This window comes from Pteronotus mesoamericanus, unplaced genomic scaffold, assembly GCF_021234165.1.
Source record: "Pteronotus mesoamericanus isolate MK-2021 breed Mesoamerican mustached bat unplaced genomic scaffold, CSHL_Meso_final contig_192, whole genome shotgun sequence".
Taxonomy (NCBI): Eukaryota; Metazoa; Chordata; class Mammalia; order Chiroptera; family Mormoopidae; genus Pteronotus; species Pteronotus mesoamericanus.
In genome coordinates this window covers 1681943-1692984 of record NW_026555082.1, presented here as the reverse complement: position 1 = coordinate 1692984, position 11042 = coordinate 1681943, and the positions used below count along the sequence as shown (strand labels likewise).

Sequence of the window (11042 nt, the reverse complement as noted above, 5' to 3'; positions counted from 1 at the left end):
GACCCCCACCTTAGGAAGCTTTCTGCTGCGCTGAGTGGAGTGTTGTGGAAACGCCAGTTGGGCGTTGGCCGAACGTGCTATTGGAGTCCTCCGCAGCCTCACTGATGGGCCACCCGCTTGCTCTGTCGATGCCCAAGAAGCACTGAACTGCTGGATTGTAATCGAGCACTTGCCTCTCTCCTGGTGGTAGATCCGTTTTTGCTCCACGTATTTTGAAGTTGTTATTACACGCACAAAAAGGTATTGTCATGTCCTTTCATGAACTGACCCCTTCATGACTTTGAAGTGTCCCTCTTTATTCTTAGTAGTATTTGCTCTACAACAATTTTCAAATGCCGTGCCACAGTAGGTTTTAAAGCACACAATACCCGACTGTTTAGTCAGGGGCACTGACCTCTTTTCCCTTAGATTGTCAAATGAAAGTATGACAATAGCCAACACAATAGCTGCCTGGTGCGAATGAATCCAAGTTATACCTATTTTTTGTTAGATGGGCAAAAATGTATTCTTTGGTGTGCTGCAGAATTTTAGCCATTAGTTTACATGTGCTGAGAGGAACAAGGCTGAAAATGGCTGCTCTATAATTGCTTTGCTGGATGTTGGCACACCCACTCCAGCTTTCTCTGGGTCAATGTTAGCGCGGCACATCTGTTTCCATCTTTTACTCTGCACTTGTTGGGACCTTTATATTTAAAGTGGCCTTTTATAGGCAGCTTAGAGCTGGCTGTTGCTTTTCAAAAACCGTGACCACCCTTGCCCTGTGTCTAGGGGCACTATTGCTATCGCTGGGTTGTCACCGCCTTTGATCTGTTTTCTAATTGTCTCCCTGTTCTTGCTGATTCTCTTCAAACCCCGACCCGCACCTGAGAAACCTGCTGCTACTCACCTGGTGCTCAGGAAGCCCTGTTCCCTCACAGCCCTACCTGGTCCCACAGGAAACCCTGCCGCTCGCCTCTCACCTGCACCTCAGCCCTGGCTCACACCCCTCTGGCTCTCACCTGGACGCTTGTCAGAGATGCTGGCAGGCTGCTCTCCACGCTCTAGGGGAACAGCCTTTTCAAAAAAATATTTTTATTTATTTGCTTCTAGAGAGAAGGGAGAAGGAGCGGGAGAGAAACATCCATGTGTGGTCGCCTCTCGTGTGCCCCCCACCGGGGGGCCCGGCCCGCAACCCAGGCCTGTGCCCTGACCGGGAATCGAACCTGTGACCTTATCTCGTTTATTGTCTCTACTGCACTAGAAGTTCGGTTCTATGAAGGCAGGATTTCTACTTCCCTTGTTTAATGCTACATCCAGTGCCGAGAAAAGTGCCCGGCAGCCGGCGGGTGTTGAATAGGTCCTCGGCGAGCTGAACGAACCAAGTGGCGGCGGTGGTTTCTCCGCCGGCATTTGCCCTCCCTCGGCCCCTCTCTATAGTTCTGCCCTCCGGGCTCCTCGTGCGTCCTCCTCCCCTTTGCCGGGCGCTGCCTGATACCCGCTGCTCGTGCCGCAATGGGCTCAAGATGCAGACAGTCCTGCCCCGGGAGAGGGCGGAATGGGAAGCAGCCGGCTCCGTCCTCCAGCCACGAGTGTCTCGAGCTGGATACTGGGGCTTGGGTGACTCCGCTCGGAAAGGGGGCGGTGCTCCCAGGGGGCTGGCCCACCACCTCCTCTCAGGGCGCCAGCAGGCGGAGGGTCTGCGGAGGGAGGTGCACCACCAGCCTCAGCAAATCCTCCCCCCTTCTCTGGGCCTCGTGGGCAGTACTGAACCCTCCCTGCTGATGTGGACTTAGTAAGGCGACAACTGCCTGCGAGCTCGCGCCCTTCGCCCATTCTCCAGAATGGGTCGCTGAGGTCGGCCGAGGCCAGGGGCTCTGCACTGCCCACCGGCCGGGCTCACGGTCAGCCTTCTGAGCAGCGGGCACGGGTCCCCGCGCCCCGCACCCTGCCTGCCGTAGGCCTCGCACCGCCTCGATCTTAGGGCAACACTGTGCCCGGGTCACAGGCGAGGGAACTGGGGTCCAGACCATTCTGAGCGGAAGACCCGGGATGCAGCAGGCGGGCTTCTTCCTTTATTGAGTGCTCGAGCCCGGACCGGCGGCAGCCCGCGGGCTTCGTCATCCTAAACCCCGCTTCGGGGTCTGGGTCTCTTCAGCCCTTTCCCGCTGCTGGTAACACCAGAGCTCCAAGAGGCCGCTGCTTCAGTCACGTGCCTGAGGAAGGCGGCTCGATCACGTGACCCTCGGCGGTTCGTCATGTGCGCCCTCGGACCAATCCCCGCGGCCAGGACCGGAAGGCCCTGGGATTGGCCCTTCCTGTTCAGGGCGCAGGACATCGCTCCGCCTTGTCAGCACTTCCCTGCTCAGTTCCGTCATCCTCGTGAATCTCGCTCGCGCGCGAGATCTGAGGTCGGGCGGGCGCCTCTAAAGCCCACAATGCACCGGGTAGGGGCGGGGCCGTCGCCCATTGGCGCAGTCCCGCGCGCCGTTGGCGTCATCTTTCTGAGTCGACCTTGCATTTACGGCGCTCCTCGCTCAGAAGCTTGCGCTGGGCTTCCTGTGGCGCGGAGAGTGGGAAGAATATCATTACGCAGGCCGGAGGGCGTCCCACCGCCGAGCTTTCCGTGCCCCAAGCCCCCGGTGCCTTTCTCACCCTGTCGTCTCTCGCGTCCCAAGCACTTGTTTGATCATTCTCGTTCCAGCTGGATTACGGGTGTTTAACCGTGGTCCTTGGTTGGGCTTCTGGAGGCTGTGACCCCCTCCGAATTACAGGCACACTAGGGTGTGTGGGTGCGTCTGTGGATGTGGGGGTGGGAGCGGCTTTCATGAGACCCAAGTGCTGAGCATCCCCAAAGGACTATCAGGGCCCTATTTTGTCGGTCTGTGTGCCGTTGGTCACCGCCGGGCCTGGCCCGGGTGTTCAAAGAGGTGCGTGTTAGGCCGGATAGAATGTCCCAACTTCATTTCTCCCAATTGCTTTTTGTGCTCCCCTCATGTACTCCCGCAAGAATACTTGCTATTATTACCTGCACACCGCTTTTGATCTCACGCCCCGGTACTGGGGCTCATTCATTCATCTTTCCATCAAATACCGACTGCGCCTCGGGGCTTCGGGTGGAGGAATGGAGACCCGGGCCAGGCACTGAAGAGCGCGGCGAACCACACGAGCCCAGGCACCGTTCCCCGGAGCTCACGCCTAGCAGGGGAGTCCGTGAAGGTGAAGATGACCGAGAAACTAAGCGCCTCGGGATCGGACACCGGCACTGAAGGATAAATAGCTAATAAGCACGTCAGGGCGAGATGGGGAACGGCAGGTTGGAAGGCTCATGGGTGAGATTCCGTCTGTCACAGGAGAGTAGAGAAAGCAGCAGGGCCAACGGTTTGACCACTGGGTGATTGCTCTGCAGGGTGCAGGCGACCAGGTGAGCGTGTTTGATCCCTCTGGCTGCAGGGTGCAAGGGAGGTAGCTGGGCAGGCGGAGGCGGGAAAAGGGAACAGCTGAGCACAGGCTGGACTTAGAAATCTGAGCATGTGTGGAGACTTTGTGGGCCTCAGTTTCCCCATCTGTAAACTGGACTCCCATCTTTAAGGTCCTCCCACCTCTGATGAAAATGTAGCAACACTCAGGTAGGTGAGAAATTAGTAAGTGATTAAAACAGAAAGACAAAATGGGAAGGAAGAGGTAGGAGACAGGGAGGGAGAGCGTGACACAAAGGTGACACTGGGAAGGACAGGGTTTCAAGGGGAGGGCAGGACCCAGAAGCCTGTCTAGGCCAGAGCCACCCTCAGACGCAGTCCTGCTGTGAGATGTCAGGCCTTCCTGTTTCCGCACTGGCCACAGCTGGGCACCTACAAGGTGCTTGATAAAGACCAGACAGACAGGGCGTCAGCAAGGGCACGTCCTGGGGTCCTGGGCACCTGAGCTCTGATTGAGGGTCTGCCAACATGCACTGGGTTTTAGTTTCATTTAGTTCATACGTAAATACAGGGACAAGTGAGGGCTTCACAGACAGCAAGGTAGGATCTTAGGATCTCGCTGGCCTGTTTGGATTCTGACTTTACTACTGACTAGCTAGTAAATCACTTAATCCTCAGAACCTGTGTTAACACTTGAAAAATGGGAATTAACACGACCACCCTAATTGTGTGTGAATCCAATTAGATAAGCAGCTGAGTGCAAAGGGCCAGCCCGGCGCCTTGTAGGTGCTTCTCACGTGTTACTTGGCCTCTTCCAGCTTTGAAGAGCCTGCCTGTGACTTAGGCTGGAGAGAAAAAACTGGGTAATGCTGTTTGTTTCTTTCATCCCAGAGTTTAATTTCATCTAAAGGCTTTTCCAGTCTGTGGTGCTGGGAGGACAGGTCCAGGGGCAGTGTTCAGTGTACAGTACTGTCCGACAGGGATTATGTAAGAACGGCTGAGCGAGAGGAGGCTTCCAGGCAGGCTTCCCGTGTGCCGGGAGGGCTGGTGAGGCCGCTGGTGGCACTTCTCCCCGCCTCTGGCGGAAGCGCCTTGCCACGTCCGGAGCAGCCTGGGGGTAGGGACCTGTGCGTGAGTGTGAGGATCTGACACGGCCCTGGTGTCCACTCCGGGGGAGCAGATTTAGGGTCTCCCTTCGGCGACACATTAAGGGGGCAGGAGTTGGGAAATAGGCGGAACCTCCACGGCCCGGGGTCTGGGCCTCCCTGTAGGCGAAGCAACCTGCTCTGTGAGGTCCTGCTGGTCTCGGGGAGGAGGAAAAAGGCTTGTGAGAGAGGCAGGTGCTGGTCCTGTCACAGGGCGACTTCTTGGCTCGGGCAGTGGGCCCAGTGTTATGAGGAAGAAGCTCCCTTCGCCTAATGTGCTCCCAAGGCTTTGCCTGAGCTCCCACACTGTTGGACAATCCAGGGACACTCTGGTCACCTAGACACCCCACATCCCCACCCATTACCAACATGGCCCTAGCTGCCTGCGGGACAAGGGGTGCATTTGCCCTCCCTCGGACTCGGAGTTGAAGGGGGAAAAACAAAGCGCGGTCCACGTGTATTTCCTGCATTAATGCTGACATGAAATGTCGCCTCTCAGGCTTTCCAGGGTGAGGGAGCGTCGGACGAAAGCTCTTTCCTGCAGAAAATAAATCCAAACGCCGTCCCAGGGGGGGCCCTGGCAGCTCCCGGCCCTGGGGCGAGGCCTCGTGGGGCCACTGCTCCCCCCCTCCCAGCCGTGCGGAGCCCACCCAGCGTCTGCCAGTGGCCGCTTTAATTACAGGAATGATTTTCTTTTTGGTAATTGTATGAGGTGGATGTTAATTAAACTTAGTGTAGTAATCACGTCACGTGTGTCGAGTTACTGTCCTTACCAGTGTGTCCTCGCCAACCAGGCTACACTAGGAGCCGGCGGGGCGGTGGCGTCCGGCTCTGGGGCACGCCCCGCCTGCACTCACAGAGCCATGTGCCAGCTCTGTCTCGGTAGCTCGGGGGAAAGAGGAGCCAGCAAACTCTTGCACTTGACTCGCCGTCGGTTTCTGACGCATCGCAAAGCCTGGATGGCCTCCAGCTCATGTTCTGAAAGGTCCACAGGAGTAACCTAGGCCCCTCTACCCAGAACTGCATGATCAGGAAAAGCTTTGGGCAGAAAAGATAAACAGGGGTTTCACCACCTTGCTCCCGTTCTATGGAATTTAGTGCTTTTGTAGAGAGAAAAACATGAGATGGCATGGCAGAGCTGGGGGGGGGGGTACTCTGACTTATTTCTCCAAAAAAGCACTATACTTAGTGGATTTCCAACTTTTTGCTAGTGGCCCCTCCCCGCCCCCCCCCCCCCCCGAAATCTTATGTAAACCACACCTACTAAACAGACACATTTATAGGTTCACATTAGTAACAAAGTTAAACAGAAGCTAATGAGTTTCTGGTTTCCAAGGTGCTGAAATTTGCTGTAACAGGTTTGAGTGGTTTTTAATGGTGAAATATCACAATTTAATTTCCATAAAAGAGCTTCTGACGAGTGGGTGCAGGCTGCTGTGCTAGATGGTTTCAGAGGTTCTTCCAGTTCTAAAAGGGACGCACCAGAAGGCGCTGCATGTTGATGGCCACCCCTCAGCAACAGGCCCCAGGGTGCTTCCCTGGCGATCCTGGGCCCCCCTGCCCCCCGCATTCACGGCCTTCCCCTAAAATGCTGCTCTGGGTGTCTCTCTGGTGTCCCGTAATGGTGAGGGGCAGGGACTCCTGGGCTACACCACTTGGGTTGAAACGGGCTCCATTCAGTACCTGGGACCTCAGCAAGAGACCTCGCCACTGCGTGCCTCAGTTCCCTCGTTTGTCAGTGATGGTCGCGGGACGCATCCTTTGGCGGGTTGTGAGCGCACACACGGGTACACGAGCACCTGCAGCAGCCTGTGGCATACAGGCTGTGGTGAGAGACCAGTTACTGTCACTGCTGTTGAGAGGGCCAGACTGTTCTCAGGAAGGCGATACAACACCAGTTCGGTGTGCTCACAGGCCGCCGGCTGCCTTGAAGCAAGCGCGGCAGGCAGCTGGACTTGGACCGCAGCACGCGCCTCTCTTCCGCCGTCTCTCAGGGCTTCTCGAGCTGAAGGCGGCTGCTAAACACCACGGCTTCCTGTGGTTCCAAGATGGGAGGCAAGGAGCACCCAGCCGGAGGCAGCTGCAACGCTGGCAGCGGCAGCAGACTCCAGGGCCCCCTGAGCAGTGCCCCTGCTCCCAGGCGGAGGTGGGGACCGTGTGGTTCTCCGAAACACCCCCAAGGACGGCCCGGTGCTCAGGCCACCGACAGCCGGGACAGGCCAGGGCTGCCTGCCGCCTGGGCTCGGTCTCTTCAATGCATTCCAACTCCAAGACCGACTTCTTTCACTGTGAGGAGTCGCAGACACCACTTGACAGAGAACGACACGAAGGAGCACAGGTCACAACCCACCTGCTGGAACGTTGATCGAGAGCAGCTACGGAGAGACGAAGCCGATCGCAAGGACAGGACGCCTCTGCCCTAGGCCTCCCCTCGCTGACAGGCCAGCAACAGCCCAGGTGCGGGCGGTGAGCTCCGGCAAGCGGGGTGCGGGCCACGGAGGCCCCACTGCCACGTTCTCAGCGATTCTGCTCCACTTACAAGACATCAACATCTTCTCACGAGTCATTTTAAACATGATTAGGGCTCAAGTAATTCCATTTCCACAAAGTCCATTCTGATTCACATTTGCCTACTCAAAATATGGGAGCTGGTCGTTAGGAAGACACCCCTGCGTCCCCCTTCAGAGGGCTCAGAAGTGAGCGTGCGGGGCCCCGGGGAGGGCCTGGCTGCCTGGCCGCGCAAGGGCGCCCGCCCCGTCTCCCAGCCGCGCCCCCGGTGCGGCTGCCCCGGCCCTCGCAGTGACTCGGTGATGGTCACAACCGGCCTGCCCGACACCAAGGCTGAATTTAGTTTCATGATGAGCGATAAAATTCACAGGTTCTTTATTTAGTCCATATAATACACCATTTTTAGAGTCTTTTAAAATTAGATAAAAGAGCATATTAAATGGCAAGTGTATGAAGTTTCTCTTCATAAACAATGTCAAAACCAAAAGTTTTGAGTTACAAAATGTTAAAAAATATGTAGGTACTTAACATTTCACTAAAGCATAAAGTTACAGATTATTTTCTAAAGAAAAATAATTGTGCCACTTACCTATTTTTGCTGTTTCTATGAATTTTTTATTCTGTACATAGGACATTTTGTACAAAATATGAAGTCTACATTTTATTACTTATTACCATAAAACAAAGATACAATGTATGTACAATATTAAAAGGAAGCCATACTAAAGCCACACTAAAAAGACACTTGGAATAGTGACATTTCTGACGTACAGATACGTTTTGGAAAGAGTGAAGATGCCAAACCAGAACTTTATGAAGAAAAACAGTCACCAGTTTATTTTCAATGTAGTACTTTTGAAATCAGTTTGGTACAGAATAAACAATGTATCTATATAATAATATATAAGTTGAACAATTAGCACAGGGAATCTGAATACTAACTAGGAAAACTTTAATAGGCCAAAATATTAAATAATACTCTTGTCAAAGAAAATTAGTTTCTCTCAAAACCTTTTTTCCCCCTTTTTGGTGAATGTTTGTCTTCAATAAAGAGCAGAAATAAAACCTAGACAAAAGATGTTCTTATACCTTGAGCTTTATACAATCACCCAAACAGTGATATTTTGCTTTTATCCTAGGTCAGAAGAGTCTTCCAGAAAGCTCTCGCACAAATATATTGAACATCAAAATCAAGGATATCTGAGCATCTGTCAGCCAAAGACGGAAGTTCAAACAATGGTATATCAAAATACGTAAGACACTGCTTTATACAATAAAAAGCACCCTTTTTCCCTCAAAAGGAGAAGGCATCTAAACTTTTTTTTTTAATTGTAAATTTCATAATGGTACAATGGACAGATACTTGTCAAGTTTCTCAGGAAGTGTGTCTGCCCCCAAGGCGGCCTCGCCACCTCCGCCGGGCGCTCTGAGTCGGCACGAGCGCCGCACACAAGGGGTCCCTCCCCCCGAAAGAGCTTCCTCCGAGACACAGGACGTGCACGTTGTCTGTGGGTTTCAGGGGCAGCAACGACATCTGCCTTTACGACGTGTGAGTGGATACCAAGACCTCAATTAGAAGACAGATCCTAAAAGAAGCCACATTTTACCTTTTATGCATCGACATTTAACATTAAGTTATATAATCTTATGCCGCAGACAAAAGAAACTAGAATCACTTGTTTAGAATAGCAGTACGCATTTCAAATAGCTTTCAAGCAGGATAAAAAGTCAAAATACTGGCCACCCTGAGAGAAATAAAGAACAGACAAAGCACTAAGTTTAAAGAATATTTCCTCGTGCTATTCCATCGAAAACGAAAGCTCAGTACATGCAAGGAAGTCTGTGAAACGGATAGCAGCATTTGATGAAAAGTCAGACACTGTACTTTCCTTTCGAGGTGTGTGTGATGTGTGCTCGCGCCAACATAAGGGCCCATCTGAAGTCACCCTCGCTGTTACTTCCTCGAGGCTCTCAGAGCCACGCTGCAGCCGCCAGGGGTCACGCCAGCACCCGGCACGCACGATGATGTTTTCGTTCCTTTTGCCCAAAGGCAGCTGCAGTTTGCACTTGGACAAGAGCCGGCTTCTCAGGATGTTCTCATTCTAGCTTTCCACTAGGTGTGGAATTCTTAGAGACTCTAATTTTATTAATTCAAGAGCCTTGTTAAAGGGCAACAATGTGTAAGTACAGGAAAAAAAAATTCTGCAAACCCCAAGATGAACACATTGTTTTAAAAATTCCAATTCTAGCCCAGGGAGACAGGGAAGGCTCTCTGTCAAAGAACTCTCTCCCGCGAGCGCCCCCCCGGGGTCCTGGCATGGACACGGAGGGGCAGGTGCGGCTTTAGAAACACATGGAGGAGGTGGACACGGTGCCCTGTTGCTCCCCAAAGCAAAAGCGGCCTCGGGGCCCTGCTCCCAGGGCGGGCCGTCCCATCGTTCTCCGCGCTAGAGCCATGACAGCGAAGACCAGCTCAGTGAAAGTGAAAAAAAATGAGAGAACGAAGAAACTGCTGGTGTAAACAATGACATGGAAACAATTTCAAAGGCTGTAGAATCTTAAAAATATGAAATACTTTTTAAAAGTGTTCCTTTGATTTGAGAAACATGGATATTCTCACAGGACCCCCTATTTCCTAGGGTCACCAATCCCATTTGGGGAGGACGCGAGGGTGACGACCAGGGTGCTTGCCTTCGCTCTGACTCCGGGCCGCTGCCACGTCTGGCGCCACGGCCGGCCTCCGCGGCCGGCTCCGCCTGGGTCCGAGTCACCATTGTTTGAACTCCTATCTCGAGCTGGGGCAAAGTGCGTTATTGCCTGCAGGACGGGGGGCGGGGTGGGTGAAGAAAGCTCTGACTCTGAGTGTAACTGATCGGTATGGCACGAAAGTACGCGTTTTCTACAGCATCCAGGGCCGCGCCGGTGGCGGCGGGTGGCTAGCGGCCGTCCTGGGACAGCCGCTCGTCGGCTCTGCAGTGAGCCTCCAAGGCGCTCTTGGTGTGGAGGTCCTGAGGCAGCTCGGGCTTGCGGCGCGCCGGGGCCCGCTCCTTCTTCAGGTCCTTCTGTGCCTGCAATTACAAAGGTGGTGGCGTTGACTACGAACTGCGCGGTCCTGACCGCGCGCACATACACGTGCTTCCTCAGCGAAGGGTGGCTGCGCGGTGGTGGGTGGCACTCGCTGGGGCCCTCTGAGCACCCGGGGACGGGCAAGGAGGCAGAGCATTTCCTCCTGCGGCGATTACCCCCAAAGTCACGTCTAGTAAAAATAAACCCATGACTCGTGAGAAGGACAGTGCGCACAACATTGCGCTTTTGTCTCCTAAAATGCGTGGTTTCGCACAGAGCGCTCAGCGCCTCTGTCCTGCCCTCGTCGGCTTCCGCCGATCCCAAAAACCCTAAAAGCCACGCATTTGATGAAATGGTCCCAAAGCCATTCTATGGCTCTATCCATTCCAGAAACATTTCAGAAAGTTGAAATTTCCTTGGTAGGTAAATAAAAATGAATTAAAAACATTTTAAACTGAATTTAACGGGGAAAAGTCTCTAACTTCTATAAAACTTGAAAAAAGATACTTTAGGAGGTATTAAATGGGCCATGTGGGGAAAAACCCTCTAGAACTTAGAAAAACATTTTATTTACATAAAATTTCCCAGTATTAACTGTGAGAAATAAAGGACCGCCTTTTCCATCCCATTCTCTTCCTGAAGTTTAGCACAGTTGGGCTTTACTTAAAAAAAAAAAAAAAAAAAAAGGAAAAGAAAAAAAGAAACTAACCCCACTCTTGCCAGAGGATCTGGAGAACTGGGTCTGCAGAGACGGGGCCTGGGACAGGGCTCACACTCCCAAAGCGCCCGTCTCCGTGTGTGAAACAGGCCGCTACGTTTGGGAGGAGTCGGGCGTTTCTGAAGCACGACGGCAGCCGTCCCACTCACCCCAACCCCCTGTGCGCCCGGGAGCTGGGTCAGAAGCCCGAGCCTACACCTAGCGTGGGTG

The 11042-nt window shown here is 53.4% G+C and overlaps 1 protein-coding gene across 4 annotated transcripts in view; it reads right to left on the bottom strand.

The window, feature by feature from the left end:
* Nucleotides 1-7858: 7858 nt before the first annotated feature.
* PPP2R5C (protein phosphatase 2 regulatory subunit B'gamma) overlaps nt 7859-11042 on the bottom strand; it is a 116536-nt gene continuing 113352 nt past the window's right edge. For all 4 annotated transcript variants that reach the window (XM_054567729.1, XM_054567731.1, XM_054567733.1 and 1 more), the window contains one exon: nt 7859-10116. In XM_054567729.1, the coding sequence (XP_054423704.1) occupies nt 9985-10116 (132 nt within the window). In that variant the 3' untranslated portion in view covers nt 7859-9984. The remainder of the gene's footprint in view (nt 10117-11042) is intronic.